This window comes from Theropithecus gelada, chromosome 10, assembly GCF_003255815.1.
Source record: "Theropithecus gelada isolate Dixy chromosome 10, Tgel_1.0, whole genome shotgun sequence".
NCBI lineage: Eukaryota > Metazoa > Chordata > Mammalia > Primates > Cercopithecidae > Theropithecus > Theropithecus gelada.
Genome location: NC_037678.1, coordinates 21,241,358 through 21,258,743, shown reverse-complemented (window position 1 = coordinate 21,258,743; position 17,386 = coordinate 21,241,358). Strand labels below are relative to the sequence as shown.

At 45.8% G+C, this 17,386-nt stretch overlaps 1 protein-coding gene across 8 annotated transcripts in view; it reads left to right on the top strand.

Moving 5' to 3' along the window:
* Positions 1 to 15,224, top strand: part of EWSR1 (EWS RNA binding protein 1) — a 32,854-nt gene extending 17,630 nt beyond the window's left edge. For 4 of the 8 annotated variants that reach the window (XM_025399196.1, XM_025399193.1, XM_025399190.1 and 1 more), the window contains 11 exons: positions 1,476 to 1,687; positions 3,167 to 3,347; positions 6,104 to 6,141; positions 6,680 to 6,712; positions 7,024 to 7,142; positions 10,751 to 10,880; positions 12,345 to 12,467; positions 13,504 to 13,666; positions 14,004 to 14,101; positions 14,373 to 14,625; positions 14,826 to 15,224. In XM_025399196.1, coding sequence (XP_025254981.1) covers positions 1,476 to 1,687; positions 3,167 to 3,347; positions 6,104 to 6,141; positions 6,680 to 6,712; positions 7,024 to 7,142; positions 10,751 to 10,880; positions 12,345 to 12,467; positions 13,504 to 13,666; positions 14,004 to 14,101; positions 14,373 to 14,625; positions 14,826 to 14,865 — 1,390 coding nt within the window. In that variant the 3' untranslated portion in view covers positions 14,866 to 15,224. Of the gene's footprint in view, positions 1 to 1,475; positions 1,688 to 3,166; positions 3,348 to 3,547; positions 3,624 to 4,958; positions 5,856 to 6,103; positions 6,142 to 6,679; positions 6,713 to 7,023; positions 7,143 to 10,750; positions 10,881 to 12,344; positions 12,468 to 13,503; positions 13,667 to 14,003; positions 14,102 to 14,372; positions 14,626 to 14,825 lie in introns of those variants that run through there. The other 4 variants (XM_025399194.1, XM_025399191.1, XM_025399195.1 and 1 more) reach the window with 3 other exon arrangements.
* The last annotated feature ends 2,162 nt before the right edge of the window (positions 15,225 to 17,386 follow it).

Sequence of the window (17,386 nt, the reverse complement as noted above, 5' to 3'; positions counted from 1 at the left end):
TTTTTTGTATTTTTTAGTAGAGACGGGGTTTCACCATGTTAGCCAGGATGGTCTCGATCTCCTGACCTCGTGATCCGCCCGCCTCGGATGGAGTTTCGCTCCTGTTGCCCGGGCTGGAGTGCAATGGTGCAATCTTGGCTCACCGCAGCCTTTGCCTCCTGGATTCAAGTGATTCTCCTGCGTCAGCCTCCCAAGTAGCTGGGATTAGAGGCATGCGCCACCATACCTGGCTAATTTTGTATTTTTTGTAGAGATGGTGTTTTTCCATGTTGGTCGGGCTGGTCTCGAACTCCTGACCTCAGGTGATCCACCCGCCTCTGCCTCCCAAAGTGCTGGGATTACAGGTGTGAGCCACTGCTCTCGGCCCTTTTTTTTTTTTTTTTTTTTTTTTTTTGAGACGGAGTTTCGCTCTGTTGCCCAGGTTGGAGTGCAGTGGCGCTATCTTGGCTCACTGCAACTGCTGCCTCTGCAACCTAGCTGGGACTACAGGCGCGTGCCACCATACCCAGCTAATTTTTGTATTTTTAGTAGATGGATTTTCACCATGTTGGTCAAGCTGGTCTCGAACTCCTGACCTCAGATGTTCCACCTGCCTCGGCCCCCCAAAGTGCTGGGATTACAGGCATGAGCCAATACCAGACTTCACCTCCCAGGTTCAAGTGGTTCTGCTGCGTCAGCCTCCCAAGTAGCTGGGACTACAGGCACCCGCCAGCAGGCCCCGCTAATTTTTTGTGTTTTTTACTAGAGACAGGTTTTCATTGTGCTAGCCAGGATGGTCTTGATCTCCTGACCTCGTAGTCAGCCTGCCTCAGCCTCCCAAAGTGCTGGGATTACAGGCGTGAGCCTCCGCTTCTGCCCGAAAATGACCATTGTTTTAAATGGGAGTGGAAATTAAGAGGAAACTCTTAAAGGGTTATACAGATGGTGGTTATAATATTTCCCCCTCCCAGCTGGGCACCGCGGCTGACGCCTGTAATCCCAGCACTTTGGGAGGCTGAGGTGGGCGGATCATGAGGTCAGGAGATCGAGAGCATCCTGGCTAACACGGTGAAACCCAGTCTTTACTAAAAATACGAAAAAATTAGCCGGGCGTGGTGACGGGCACCTGTAGTCCCAGCTACTCGGGAGGGTGAGGCAGGAGAATGGCGTGAACCCGAGAGGCGGAGCTTGCAGTGAGCGGAGATTGCGCCACTGCAGTCCAGCCTGGGAGACAGAGCAAGACTGTCTCAAAAAGAAAAAAAAAAAAAATTTCCCCTCCCATTTAATGTTTTATTTTGAACACAAAAATATTTGCTGACTTGAAATTCAGATTGTTGATGTGTAGAAAGTAACTACTGTTTTATGGATGTCTGTGTCACTTGCTGTGAATGTCTCTTTTATTCAGGGGATTTGAAATAACAAGCCTCTTTTTTCTAAAAAGCTGGGGTTTTTTTTTGTTTTTTTGTTTTTTTGTTTTTTTTCCCCCTCTCTTTCAGCTATTCTTCTACACAGCCGACTAGTTATGATCAGAGCAGTTACTCTCAGCAGAACACCTATGGGCAACCGAGCAGCTATGGACAGCAGAGTAGCTATGGTCAACAAAGCAGCTATGGGCAGCAGCCTCCCACTAGTTACCCACCCCAAACTGGATCCTACAGTCAAGCTCCAAGTCAATATAGCCAACAGAGCAGCAGCTACGGGCAGCAGAGTGAGTTGCTAAGAGAGAAAAACAAATAAGAATGATTGTGTTTGGAGTTTTTTTGTGGGGTTGATTTTTTGTTTGTTTGTTTTTCTTTTGAGATGGAGTTTCACTTTGGGGGCTAAGGCTAGAGTGCAGTGGTGGGATTTCAGCTCACCGAAACCTCTGCCTCCTGGTTCAAGCAGTTCTCCTGCCCCCGCCTTCCGAGTAGTTGAGATAGGCGCCCGCCACCAGGCCCAGCTAATTTTTGTATTTTTCGTAGAGACGGGGTTTCACTATTTTGGTCAGGCTGGTCTCAAACTCCTGACCTCAGGTGATCCTCCCGCGTCAGTCACCCAGAGTGTTGGGATTACAGTCATGAGCCACTGTCACGCCAGCTGTGTTTGGAGTTTTTGAACAGGGAGAATACTCTTTACCATTGTTTGCTTTTGGAATCCAGGACACATCTTTAGGGCATGACATTCCAGCTAACATCTTGGATGTCCCAGTGAAGATTTCAGTGCTTTTTTCCGATTTAATTGTTTTTAGTATGCCTTACCAAAAAGAAAAGAGATACTATAATTGATCAGAAAAAGATGTTTTAGACTGCTGGTCCTGCTATCTTTGGGGAGGTTGTATGCAGTGAGTAAATCCAAGATCGTTTTTGGCCTCCCTATCAGTCATTATTGTGAAGTGGGAAGGCAGCTATTGCAGGCCACTATGGTTTTGATAGTCAAATAAAAGCTATGTGGTTTTTTTTGTTGCTGTTTTGTTTATATCCTTTAAGGGGAAAAAAGGCCAGGCACGGTGGCTCACACCTGTAATCCCAGCACTTTGAGGGAGGCCAAGGCAGGAGAGTCATTTGAGACCACCCTGGGCAACATAGTGAGACCCTATCTTTTTAAAAATAAATAAAGATTCTTTTTAAAAAAAAAAAAAAAATAGGGAAGGAAAAGGGGGGAAAAAGAATCCACCTCACAGAATATTTGCAGTTCTTATGTGTGGAGAGAGGTAACCAAAAGCACAAAATTATCTCAGAATTTAGTTTGTACCAGGATTGTTGGTCTTTTTAAATTACGTTCCATCCACGGGGATTTTTCAACAACTGAAAAGGAGTAGTGTTGGTTTATGTAGTTGAGCCCCTAGCAGTGTGCTAAAGCCCTGAGAAACCTGGCTCTGTTTTCATTTCTTGAGTATAGCTCAAAAGCTGCTTTTGGAGACATCTTAGGATAGAGAACCCTATAAACTATATATTAGCGAGAGGGCTTTTTTTTTGTTCAGAAGCGGTTTATTCTAGGCTAACTATATAAGGTTATTTCAGCTGTGATGAACCAGCAGTTTTGTTGAACTTAAAAGAGCCTACCCATTAGGGGTGCCTTATCGTGATGTAAAGAAGATGGTGCCTTGGTTAGTGCCTTGCAATTGAGGATTTTGTTATTCCAGGAGAAAGTACATCAGGCAGTGGTGTAAATGCTGGTCCATGGCTTACAGATGTGACTCTTTCCTCAGGTTCATTCCGACAGGACCACCCCAGTAGCATGGGTGTTTATGGGCAGGAGTCTGGAGGATTTTCCGGACCAGGAGAGAACCGGAGCATGAGTGGCCCTGATAACCGGGGCAGGGGAAGAGGGGGATTTGATCGTGGAGGCATGAGCAGAGGTGGGCGGGGAGGAGGACGCGGTGGAATGGGGTAAGAGCAAACCTTTTCTCCTTTTACCTAATTTTGTTTCATCCATAGGATTTTCAATGGAAAGAAGGGACTGAAAGACATAAGAAATTAATTTCTGCATTTCCATGGACAATCTGTTGAGCTCAAGCCATCTTCTAAAACATGGAAATGTCATCTTTGTGGCATACATTAAGTGGCAGTTTATTTTCTTTCCCTGCCAGTATACTTCGTTGGGTCGGGGAGAACAAAGAATGGTTTTGAAACCATAGCTTTCAGTTCCCTTCATGGTTTCCAGAGGTGAGAAGCCTCTGTGGGTAATAGATTTGGGATGGAACACACACAACCCTTCTAATGACCCTGAGTTTTTAACTAATTGCATTTGAATGGTTGTCTTGAAAAATACCTGGTGTATATACTGCAGAAAAGGAATGCAGCTGTTTTCCACAGTGTTTGTCCCCAACTTCTGTTTGTACTCAGAATCGTTGAACATAATGAAGATTTTGGTCCCATAATCCTTAAACTATAGCCTGAGGTGCACCTGATACATAGAGTTTGGATGGAGCACAGAAAAATCCAATAGCATTTTGCAGAGTAATGTATATAATTATAGGCTCACTTCCTATTGGCGATGTTGAAAGTCTAAATCGGTTTGACCATTTTGATTGATGGCACAATCTGGTTTAGAAAACTTTGTTTAGATCAATGACATAACCCTGCTACCTCTGCCTTCCCTTCCCCTCCCTTCTCCCATCCCCTTTTCCCTATCTGGTGTCTGTACTTTGATGAAGGTGAGCTATAATATTGGTGGTTAACATAATCCAGAAGGCTTAGTTCTGTGTGTGTTCTGTCCCTATATAAACTAGTAAAAAAAAAAGTTATGCAGAATGTTAGATATTTACATTTGATTTGGTATGCCACTATTCTAGGAAAAATTAAATAGTATTTTTTTTAAATAGAATGAACTTCAAAATTAAAGTTGATCTTTAACTTCCATATTAGCAAATACTCTTCACTACTGAAAGTACTATTTTGCATATTCTGCATAACTTTAAGTCTTTAGTGAAATCTTTATTGGAAGAAAGTCATTTGACAACAGGCAAAAATTTAATGATTTGGTATGAAGTAAAATCAATCTTCTGATTTGGAAAATATTATAAAGGTTTCACTTCTTTTTGGATGTTTTAAAATAGACATAGACACTTGAAAGTACTATCATCACGTCTCAAATCACCTAGAATTCCTAGTATTTTTAAATTGCAAAAACAATTTCAAGTTTATTTAAATACTCCAGAAGTTATAATCCTACTAATTGTGCTAGACTTTGCTAGTAGAGGGGGCCCCTCTTTCTGGATGAGAAGTCTCTCTTGGAGCCATAGAAGAGACCATGGCTTTCCCCATAGGTTTTACAACAGACTGTGAAGCAGTCTGTCGGATCCTGTGGGGATAGACCAGGGGCATTTCCCTCGTTCCCCCTTTTTATTGTGGTGTGGTGATGGTTTTCAGTGTCTTCTGCAGGTAAGGCACTCAATGTTGTTAACATGCCCTTTTTCATTGCCTCAGTATTTTGATATTTTCATTGGCTGTTAAACGTGGAAACTTTTTAACATGCTTTGTCGCATTTATATGCTACAGGTTACAAAGTGAGAGCCTTGTATACACTTCAATACTTAAAAAGTACCCGTACTCAGTACTCAGCCGGCAGCATAATGAAAAGTGGGACTAGACACGGTGTCCATATGGAGAGGAAAAATATACATAGAATATTTTTAACAAAATGTATTCATTGTATAAATGGAATCCTTCTGTAACTTTGGTAACTGCATACTTGTTGTTTGGTAATGAACCAGAGGAGGTATAATACTCTAGAATTGTGTAACATTAAAGTGTAAACTTTTGTGTTTAAAGAGAGAGAACATTTTATGGTGTGTACTTTTAAAAAGGAAACAAAGCTGCATGCAACAGCTTGAAATTGTGTATTCAGGTATTAAAGGTGCAATACTGGTTAGAAAAAACTCAGGGCCTCCCACTGGGGAGCTGCCTTTAATTCTAAAGAAAACAAAATTTAACTCCTAAAGTCCAATTCATATTTCCCCTTCCCCTCTTTAAGTAATTTTACGTGGCCATAGTCATTATTCTAACCGATATGTCTATAAAGTTGCACCCCCAGTCCGCTGAGCCTTGGTATTTGTTGTAAATTCTCCTTTCACAGCGATTGTTAAATCTATTCGTGCCCTGAGATGTATGGCTTTATGCTGAAGATTGGCTGGATGCGTCCTCTGATGTGTGTTGTAGGAATTTAATGTGGTTGTCTCCTGCTTTATTATACTGTGACTTGTTAGGAAACCCTGGGCCTCATTTGGCTCTCCCTTGGGAGAGGTTGAGGGTGCACCTTTATGAACATGGAAAGGTTTTATCACAGCAGTTAACCCCCACTTGCTCCTCCCCTCTATACCAAGCTCTTCTGGTTTTTCACCTGATGGGGTGGGTGTTTGGGATCTATTTTTTCTTCCTAATTTGCCAAGTATTGCACTATTAATACCAGCCCCCGAAATGAAAGGAACCAACCACACTGGTGTGTACAATCAGACAAGCAAGGTTGTATATTGAGGAAATTTGAGCAAGCTGCCCTGAAGAAAGGCATAGTGACAAGATGAGAGAGATGCATTGTTTGGAGATGTGTTTAGCCAGTGCCCTTCTTCCCCACGAGCCCCCCCAAGGCTCAGAGCGGTACTGGCTTTTAAAGGGAAAGGCCTTCATTTCTTCGTTTATCCCCCCAGCAGCGCTGGAGAGCGAGGTGGCTTCAATAAGCCTGGTGGTAAGTTTTTGAGTATTACCATAGATAGTGTTTAAAAAAAAAAAATGCAGTCAGTTTTTAGAAAACTATAATTTTTTTATTAGTTTCATAAGCGGTTTAAAAATGATCTATACAAAAGAGACTAATGGGTACTGCCGGCATTGTCTTAGGGGTAATAAGGTTAACCTATGGTTACAAAACAAAGGGTAACTTGAAGTATTGAGTAACTGCTTCTGTAATATGGGGGAGAATAAATTTTTAAATTTGGTTTATTTAGAGGAAAATTTTTGACTTAAATTTAACACTGATTTGGCACATAAGCATTGAGAGTGTATTTGGTTAATGGTTTAGAAGCAAACCAGCAAAGAAAAAAGCAAACCCTAGCAAACCTTTCACAAATGTTAAAGAGGCACTGCTCCATTTTAGCAGTGCGGGTCATTTTGAATTTAATGAATCCCCATCAAATGGTGGTATAGTAGATAGCTATGTGTGTTTGTAAGGTTTGTAGCTTGCAAGACGTGCACTAATAATATTTTATATGATCTTTCCTGGTTGGCAGGACCCATGGATGAAGGACCAGATCTTGATCTAGGTAATTTTGAATTCTTGTACTTCATATTGTGCTTTATAAATTAATGGTACAGAGGTAAATGCATGCCTAGAGTTCAGCAGCCTTATAGACCAGTGTGATATTTCTTGCTGTCAAGGACAGTTTGGGGAATCCTTTATTGTGAGCATCTACTTATAATGGCCTTAAGTGAAGTAAACCGAAAGTTTAATAGCATTCTTAGTATGCTTGGTAGTTTTCTTAGATTTATGATGAATATCCTTGGGCAGTAGTGATCAGATAGTTAAGAAACCCCTATAGATGCATGATAATAATTCTCTTGTTTTCTCTGAAAGGCCCACCTGTAGATCCAGATGAAGACTCTGACAACAGTGCAATTTATGTACAAGGATTAAATGACAATGTGACTCTAGATGATCTGGCAGACTTCTTTAAGCAATGTGGGGTTGTTAAGGTCAGTAAAAGCGTAACCAGGTCATCTGGCAAAACTTTAAACCGCTGAGCATTTTAAAGAGAGTGAATTGATGTTGAGAGTTGTTTTCTAAGGTTGCTTTTGCCTGACTTGCTTTCTAGATATCTTATGGTTTGTTCCTTAAAAAAAAAATTAGCCTTTTTTTTTTTTTTTTTTTTGAGATGGAGTATTGTTCTTGGTGCCCAGGCTAGAGTGCAGTGGCGCAGTCTTGGCTCACTACAACCTCCATTCAAGCGAATCTCCTGTCTCAGCCTCCCCGGTAGCTGAGATTACAGGCGTGTACCACCACACCCAGCTAATTTTGTCTTTTTAGTAGAGATTGGGTTTCACCATATTGGTCAGGTGGGTCTCAAACTCCTGACCTCAGGTGATCTGCCCACCTTGGCACCTCCCAAAGTGCTGGGTTTACAGGTGTGAGCCACTACGCCCAGCCTTCCCTCCTCCACGCCTAGGGACTAAGTCTTGCTCAGCCTCCCAGGTTCAAGTGATTCTCCCACCACAGCCTCTTGAGGTAGCTGGACTTAACAGGCACATGCTGCCACGCCTAACTGATTTTTGTATTTTTAGTGGAGATGGGTTTTCCCCTGTTGGCCACGCTGGTCTTGAACTCCTGGCCTCCTTAAGTGATCCACCTACCTCAGCCTCCCAAACTGCTAGGATTACAAGCATGAGCCACTGCACCCAACCTCAAATTATTATGTCTTTATGCTAATTCTTAATATTTTGACTGTTTTTCAGTTCTTACTCTTCTGTATTTTTGAGTTCGTTTATGAACCCCATAAACTTCAAAACTTTAAAACCCCAATTGGATGTTTACTAAATCTATGAAGTAATTTCAGTAATTTACATTTTTGTAATACTGAGAGAGCTTTTTTCCCCATGAAGATTCTATTTCTCCATTTGTTTGTTTATTTACTTATTTATTTATCAAGACAAAGTCTCGCTGTGTCACCAGGCTGGAGTGCAGTGGCGCGATCTCGGCTCACTGCAGACTCTGACTCCTGGGTTCAAGCGATTCTCCTGCCTCAGCCTCCTGAGTAGCTGGGATTACAGGCGCCCGCCACCATGCCCTGCTAAGTTTTGTATTTTTGGTAGAGACGGGGTTTCACCATGTTTTTCAAGGCTGGTCTTGAACTCCTGACTTCAGGTGATCTGCTGCCTCAACTCCCAAAGTTTTGAGATTACAGACGTGAGCCAACATGCCTGGCCTATCCCTATTTATTTTATTATTTATTTTATTTTACTTTGAGACAGAGTCTCACTCCTTCACTCAGGCCGGATTGCAGTGGCGCAATCTCGGCTCACTGTAACCTTTGCCTCCCGGGTCTCCTTGCCTCAGCCTCTCGAGTAGCTGGAATTACAGGCTCCTACCACCACTCCTGGCTAATTTTTGTAAGTAGAGATGAGATTTCACCATGTTGGCCAGGCTGGTCTTGAACTCCTGACCTCACGTGATCTGCCCACCTCGGCCTCCCGAAGAGCTGGGATTACAGGTGTGAGCCACCGTGCCCAGCGTATTTAGATCTTCAGTAAAGACTATCGATTTCCTTAAAGGTCTTGCAAATTTTACTAGTTTTACCTCTAGTTTCGTTTATTTTCAAGTTGCTGTGGTTAATGGTCTTCGTTAAATGACACTTTTCTGGTTATTACTGCTGTGTAGAAATACAGTTGATTTTGGGCGGGTGCGGTGGCTCATGCCCGTAATCCCGGCACTTTGAGAGGCCGAGGTGGGCATATCATGAGGTCAAGAGATCAGGACCATCCTGGCCAACATGGTGAAACCCTGTCTCTCCTAAAAATACAGAAATTAGCTGGGTGTGGTAACACATGCCTGTTCAGCTAATCGGGAGTCTGAGGCAGGAGAATCGCTTGATCCCAGGACGCAGAGGTTGCAGTAAGCTGACATGATACCACTGCACTCCAGCCTGGAGACAGCAAGACTCCGTCTCAAAAAAAAAAAGTTGATTTTGGTAAATCTTATATAAGGCAATTTCTCCCTACTTGTAGTTGTTTGTGCACAGATAACACACACACCTCAAAAGTAAAATGCTTTTAGTGTCTGCTGTCATATTCTACCCTATGCAAGACTCCCTTTGTTTTTTTCTTTTGAAATGGAGCCTCACTCTGTCGCCTAGGCTGGAATGCAGTGGCACAATTTCGGGTCACGGCAACCTCTGCTTCCTGGGTTCAAGCCTCGAGCCTCTTGAGTAGCTGGGATTACAGGCGTGAGCATATTAAAAAGACTGCTTTTTAATATGTATATAATATGTAGTTTTTTTCAGGAATGTGGAGTTTATCCTGGTTAAGAAACGTAGTATTTACCGTCAAAATTTTGGAAATAAAGATGTTAAAATAGATTTCCAAGCTGGGTACAGTGGCTCACAGGTGTAATTCCAGCACTTAGGGAGGTCAAGGCAGGAGGATCCCAAGGATTGCTTGAGCCCAGGAGTTTGAAACCAGCCTGGACAACAGAGTGAGACTCTCTCATAAAAAAGAAAAAAATGCATTTCCACATTATTTATACCACAGTTTTGCCGTGTTTTCTTTTCCGTCTTCAGGTATCATGTTCCTTTTTTTAAGTGAGAGGTATCAATATATATATCCTGTTGTAATCTTTTTTAAGCCCTATAATTAGATTGCTCTCACATGTTACTGGATATATATATAAACAATTACAGACTAAACTGGTGGTGTGCATATTTAATGCAAAAAAGTACACATGAAGATTCTTATATAAGGTGGCTCCTGAATTCAAGTCAGCCACATCTGATACTCAGCTGAAAGACTAGTCATCTCTTCTAACTGGAGGAAGTAGTGGCTGTGTTAGACTAACCGAGAATCCCTGTAGTTCACTCACAGCCTGTACACTATACTTCATGGTTTAAGGATAATTTTCTTTGTGCCACTCTTTTTTTTTTTTTTTTTTTTTTTTTGAGACGGAGTCTCGCTCTGTAGCCCAGGCTGGAGTGCAGTGGCCGGATCTCAGCTTACTGCAAGCTCCGCCTCCCGGCTTCACGCCATTCTCCGGCCTCAGCCTCCCGAGTAGCTGGGACTACAGGCGCTGCCACCTCGCCCGGCTATTTTTTGTATTTCTTAGTAGAGACGGGGTTTCACCGGGTTAGCCAGGATGGTCTCGATCTCCTGACCTCGTGATCCGCCCATCTCGGCCTCCCAAAGTGCTGGGATTACAGGCTTGAGCCACCGCGCCCGGCCTTTGTGCCACTCTTGTCTTATGTGGTGGTATCAAAGCCTGACTACCCCTACGAGGTGGCTGTGCTCAGTGGGTACCTGTCTGGGCATAGAAAATGCCAGGGCAGGCGAACCAGCATCAGAAGATGGCTAAGGAAGGAGTGGGGCCTATCCTGTTCACTTCCACACTTTGTAACTTTGGGTCTACTTTGGTTTTTATGATAAAGCAGGGATAGAGGAGAAAATAACTTAAAATTCTGAAAAACTTAAAGCGGAGAAACAGTGACATTTAGTGACTTACTACATGTGAAAAATTGGTACTCTTCCTGGATTTTGCCTGGACTTTTTTCTCCCAAATTAGTATATTCTAGTCATGCCTAACTATGCTGTTCTATGTCTAGATGAACAAGAGAACTGGGCAACCCATGATCCACATCTACCTGGACAAGGAAACAGGAAAGCCCAAAGGCGATGCCACAGTGTCCTATGAAGACCCACCTACGGCCAAGGCTGCCGTGGAATGGTTTGACGGTAAGATGTACTCACTGGCATTCTTAATCTCCCTGGCTATAGAGTATGGCAGGAGGGAGGAACTTGTGAACCACAGGAGCAAGAAGACCTTCCATCCCTTTCTGGGGGAAGTAGATTGCTGATCTCCCTTCAGTAGTATTAGGACCCAGCCATTGACCCTGGATTTGGAGATCCCTTTATTTTCAGGCTTTAGTATTACAAATCAACCTTGCTTAAAGTGGCAAACACTTCTCTAAGCGCAGATTATGAGAAGGTACAGAAAACGCTTCAAAAGAACATCTTAGCCAGTGTACATTTGCATATAGATAAATATATATATTTAAATAAGGCCTTGACATTAATGCTGGGATTTCACTTCAGACAAAACCAACTTGAAAGCATTGAACGACTTGGCCAGGTCCAGTGGCTCACACCCGTAATCCCAGCACTTTGGGAGGCCAATGTAGGTGCATCGCTTGAATGCAGGGGCTTGAGACCAGCCTGGGGAACATGGCACAACCCTGTCTCTACAAAAAATACAAAAATTAGCCAGGTGTTGTAGCGCACGCCTATACCTATAGTCCCAGCTACTCAGGAGGCTGAGGTGGGAGGATCACTTGAGCCCGGGGAGTTTGAAGCTGCAGTGAACTGAGATTGCACCACTGCACTCCAGCCTGGACAACAGCGAGACTCTGTCTCAAAGAAAGTGTCAAATAACAAGTCCTGGTTCTCTTTTCTTCGCCATACAGTCAGCTTCCCACCAGCTTATTTTCCTCCTTATGGTAGACATTATTTTTTTGCTTGTGTTTTTGATTTTTTGAGCCAGTCTCACTTTGTCACCCGGGCTGAAGTGCAGTGGCACAAGCAGTCTCAAGCTTACTGCAACCTCCGCCTCCCAGGTTCAGGTGAATCTTGTGCGTCAGCCACTCGAGTAGCTGCTGGACTCTACAGGTGCATGTCACCCTGCCCAGCTAACTTTTGTATTTTTTAGTAGAGATGGAGTTTCGCCATGTTGGCCAGGCTGCAGAGAGGTTTTTAAGTATATTTAAGTGTATGGCCGTTTTCTGGCCAGGCACGATGGCTCTTGCCTATAATCCTACCACTTTAGGAGGCCAAGGCAGGAGGATTGCTTGAACCAAGGAGTTCATGACCAGCCTGGGCAACCTAGCAAGAGACTGCCTCTACAAAACATTTTGTAAAATTAGCCAGGCATGGTGATGCGTGCCTGTAGTCCTAGCTACTTTGGAGGATTGCTTGAGCCTGTGAGATTGAAGCTGCAGTGAGCCTTGCCACTGCACTCCAGCCTGGGCAACAGTGAGACCCCCATCTCAAAAAAGCCTTTTTCTGGCCTTGTCAGTAAAGATCTTAGAGAAGATTACAGGAGGGGCAGACCTAATGCATCTGGGAGTGGTCATTTGATGATGTCGTTTAGTTGGTGAACAGGGAATATAGGGGAGTAATTGATGTTCTGTTGTCTTATTCCAGGGAAAGATTTTCAAGGGAGCAAACTTAAAGTCTCTCTTGCTCGGAAGAAGCCTCCAATGAACAGTATGAGGGGGGGTATGCCACCCCGTGAGGGCAGAGGGATGCCACCACCACTCCGCGGAGGTACTTTCTTTGATCTCCTATGTTGCATTAAAAGGTTTTCAATATACTCCCTACCCTTGAGAAACTTGAGTACTAGAGTGAAGAAATATAAAATTGTGTGTAGAGTCAATACTTAGAACGTTTGTGGGTGTAAAAGGAAGAGGAGAAGAACACGGGAGGCTGGAAGCCACACTGCGTCTCACCTCCAGACTGCCATTTATTAGGCTTTGGTTGTGTCTGTATAGATATGCCTGCTCCTTATAGAATTGTGGGAGTTTGGCCGCGTGTGGTGGCTCATGCCTGTAATTCCACCACTTTGGGAGGCCGAGGCGGGCGGATCACCTGAGGTCAGGAGTTTGACGCCAGCCTGGCCAACATGGTGAAACTCTACTAAAAATACAAAAATTAGCCAGGCATGTTGGTGCATGCCTGTAATCCCAGCTACTTGGGAGACTGAGGCAGGAGAATTGCTTGAATCTGGGAGGTGGAGGTTGCAGTGAGCCAAGATCTTGTTCCACTGCATTCCAGCCTGGGCAACAGAGCAAGACTCCATCTCAAAAAAAAAAGGCCGGGCACAGTGGCTCATGCCTGTAATCCCAGCACTTTGGGAGGCGGATCACAAGGTCAGGAGATCGAGACCATCCTGGCTGACACAGTGAAATCCCATCTCTATTAAAAATAGAAAAATTAGCCGGGCGTGATGGCGGGCGCCTGTAGTCCCAGCTACTTGGGAGGCTGAGGCAGGAGAACGGCGTGAACCTGGGAGACAGAGCTTGCAGTGAGCTGAGATCGCGCCACTGTACTCCAGCCTGGGTGACAGAGCCAGACTCTGTCTCAAAAAAAAAAAAAAAAAAAAAAGAATTGGAGCTCTGTTTCCTGTAGAGCACGTGGAACACGCTCATCACAGGGAAGGGGCTGATGCCTGAGCCACACGGAAACATATGGGACGGGTGATGGGGAAATGACAACAGTGGTATCTGTGGGTTTACTTAGTGATTTTTATTTCCCATAGCAAATCTGGTGCTACAGAGAAATGATCTGCTATTTCTTGTTGTAGGTCCAGGAGGCCCAGGAGGTCCTGGGGGACCCATGGGTCGCATGGGAGGCCGTGGAGGAGATAGAGGAGGCTTTCCTCCAAGAGGACCCCGGGGTTCCCGAGGGAACCCCTCCGGAGGAGGAAACGTCCAGCACCGAGCTGGAGACTGGCAGTGTCCCAATCCGTATGTACTTGTCTTGGCAAATTGATACCTTACGAGTGAAGCCACCCTTCCCTCATCCCATCCCCACTCTAGAGCAGATTGCTCTGTCTAGAGGAACAGAATGATGACCCTGATGGCTGGTTAGGGGCACTAGTCAGCCATTCCCTGGATGCTTTAGAGCCTTCTGAAGATTGATTTGACCTGTGTTGTGGGCGCACTGCTGCCTTAGGCTGTGCCCTAAAACCTGGGTGTACATAGATCCTGATAGTGAGTGTGTGTACCTGTTCACACACCACCTTTCCTTGTTTATCTTCCTTAGTTCAATTGGTGATTTCTGCTGTGATGTAATTGTATGCAGGGGTTGTGGAAACCAGAACTTCGCCTGGAGAACAGAGTGCAACCAGTGTAAGGCCCCAAAGCCTGAAGGCTTCCTCCCGCCACCCTTCCCGCCCCCGGGTAGGTGCAGGTTTCATGAGTGTCCCCTCAGCTTCCTGATGCTAAACCTCTTTTCGTATCTGTGGGCTTGGTAAACTGCAGCTGCCGTCTGCTTAAGAACCTTGAGTTGTCGTCCTGTCGTCATTTCTAAATTGTCAGCGTGATGCTGAGATTGAGTGAAGTGTCTGGTTTGTTTCTGCGGTGAGAGAGAAGGAAGCAGAGCAGCTTCCAGTGTCCACAGGGCCTCTGCAGCCACCCACTGACTGCTTTCGCCCTGCTCTTCTCACCTTAGGTGGTGATCGTGGCAGAGGTGGCCCTGGTGGCATGCGGGGAGGAAGAGGTGGCCTCATGGATCGTGGTGGTCCCGGTGGAATGTTCAGAGGTGGCCGTGGTGGAGACAGAGGTGGCTTCCGTGGTGGCCGGGGCATGGACCGAGGTGGCTTTGGTGGAGGAAGACGAGGTGGCCCTGGAGGGCCCCCTGGACCTTTGATGGAACAGATGGGAGGAAGAAGAGGAGGACGTGGAGGACCTGGAAAAATGGATAAGTAAGTGCTGGTGAAAAGCAGCTGTGGGCCACCAGGCACAGTGAGAGGACAGCCCCTCCCAGCTTGGTTGGAGCAAGTTCCCATGGCACTAGGAAGCTTGTGCCAGTGCTTGGGAGGAGTCAGGAAGGGGCACCTGGGGGCTCTGGAAGGGCTTCCTCACCCCTCCCCATTCTAACCAAAGAGTCCTCTTTGCCTTGCAGAGGCGAGCACCGTCAGGAGCGCAGAGATCGGCCCTACTAGATGCAGAGACCCCGCAGAGCTGCATTGACTACCAGATTTATTTTTTAAACCAGAAAATGTTTTAAATTTATAATTCCATATTTATAATGTTGGCCACAACATTATGATTATTCCTTGTCTGTACTTTAGTATTTTTCACCATTTGTGAAGAAACATTAAAACAAGTTAAATGGTAGTGTGCGGAGTTTTTTTTTCCTTCTTTTAAAAATGGTTGTTTAACTAAGACTTTAACAATGGGAACCCCTTGTGAGCATGCTCAGTATCATTGTGGAGAACCAAGAGGGCCTCTAACTGTAACAATGTTCATGGTTGTGATGTTTTTTTTTTTTTTTAAATAAAATTCAAAATGTTTATAAACAGTTATCCTTCTCGGCCTCTGTTCCACAGTCACTGCGTGTCTGCTGGGCGCGTGCTCCCACCCCACCCAGGAGAGGGGTGCTTTCCAGATAAATGGTTTGTTCAGGGGTCGTGTGAGGTGAAATCTAAAGCGGTTGTGACATGGAAACAGACTCTGGCCCTGACGCACCCTCAGAGACCCACTAGTGTCCAAAGGTTCAAGGAGAGACCCAGGTAAGGGAGGCACAGGAAGACCTGGAAATAACTTTGCCTTCCGTGGTATCAGGCACTAGGAGCGTCTAAGGGGCTGCTCCCTCAGGTGAGGGACAATCCCTCTCAGGCGGACTGCGTCGGGCCCTCTCATCCCAGCGCTTCTGGACAAGTGTTGCGTACACCTCTGCTGTTCCCCTGGTCGTTTCCTGTGCTAGTATGTGTTTGATTCTCTGCATTTGGAAAACCCTTCCTTAACCAGCCGTCATACCCCTCCCTCCAAACCATCTTCCTGGCTCTTTCTACAGGAAGCACATGGAAAGAGCCATGTCTGCCTCCTCCCTTTCTGGAACCCACTTCATTCTTTGCCAGCACTAAAAAACACCTCTCAGTCACCAACGACTTCTAATGTTGCCAAATCAATGGTCATTCCTTCTCTGTTCTGTCTCCTTCATTGCTTCCTTTTTCTTCTATCCCTAAATGTGGGATGGCCCCAAGGCTAGCATTGGGTTCCCTGAGCTCCACACTGCCTGGCTGTCCTTCCCATACTCCGGCTTCAGCCCTTTCTCCCTAGGGCAACTCGGCTTGGGTGCATGATGGGTGTAGAGCAGGGCTTGCTCCTGCCCCATCCTCCCTACACCCCAGGTCAGCAAACACACACTTGCCCCAAACCTTGTGGTCATCCATGACCTATTCTCAAACCCCAGCCCCCAACCTAGCTCTCTTCCAAATCCAGGACAGTGCAAACCACCACAGCCCCCCACCTCCATGACACCACCTCACTGGGTTCCCTGCTTCTCTCAGTGTCTCCAGCCCTTCCTTAGAAGCCAGACCAAGGTTTGTGGTGGTTTTTGTTGTGGCTGGAAATGGCCTTGCTCTCACCAAGGCTGGAGTGCAGTGGCACAATCAGCTTCAACTGAGCTCAAGCGATCTTCCCACCTCAGCCTCCTGAGTAGCTGGGACTACAGGTGTAGCACCCGGCTAATTTTTTTGATGCTTTTGTAGAGATCAGGTCTCACTGTTGCCCAGGCTGGGCTCAACTTGGGCTCAAGTGATCATCCCACCTTGGCCTCCCAGTGCTGGGATTATAGGCGTGAGCCACCATACTTGGCCCAAACCAGCTAGACACAGGAGGTCGTCTCCAGTCTCAAAACCATTTGGTGGCTCCAAGCATGCTTGCCATGCTTCAAAAGACTCCTGGGAGCCCAGTTGCCCTGCTCTGCCTTGCTCGCCAGTCCAGCACTGTTCCTCAAGGGGCCAAGGACGCTCTCACCTCAGCCTTGATGTGTCAGAGCCAAGGTGCACACACACCTATGAGGCCCATTACTAGGGAATCACTGGGCCCGTGTGTCATGCCAGGCATTGCACTAAGTACTTCCATGTGTTTAATTCCTAATAACCTTCAAGGCAGGTAACACAGGACAGCCACACCTCAGCTGAGATGGGAACAGAGAGGTCAAGGGAGGACTTGCCATTGAGAGGCCGAGTTGAGCTAAGGGTCGTTGCCCTCCAGACCCCGCACACTCACCCTCCCACTACCCACTGTACACAGGCACCTGCTTCTGAAAGGATGGGTGCTCTGACATGACCCACATGCTGCCAGCACTAAGGGAAGACAAGCAGCCTGCTCTGAAAGCTGCTGCTGCACAAGCATCCGTCAGACTCTGGCTGCATAGGCTCCCCAGGAGGACCCTTAGTCCCTACCTTGAGAGGGGTTTGTCACTGGCATTAAATAGCCCTGGTAGAGACGTTTACAGCAGGTAAGTCTATTTTTGTCAGCCCAAAGAAACTTCTGGACTCCTCTGGGCACAGATGTCCTCAGGCAGCATGGATTCCGAGCCTGTCTCAAAGGCCTGCATGAAGCTGGCTGGTGCCAGGGCATGAAGGAGGTGGGCAGGGCAGATGACAGAGCAGGTCAAAAGGCTGGCATCTATCCCACACCCTGCTCAAACTCCTCAAAAGCACCTAGACTAAA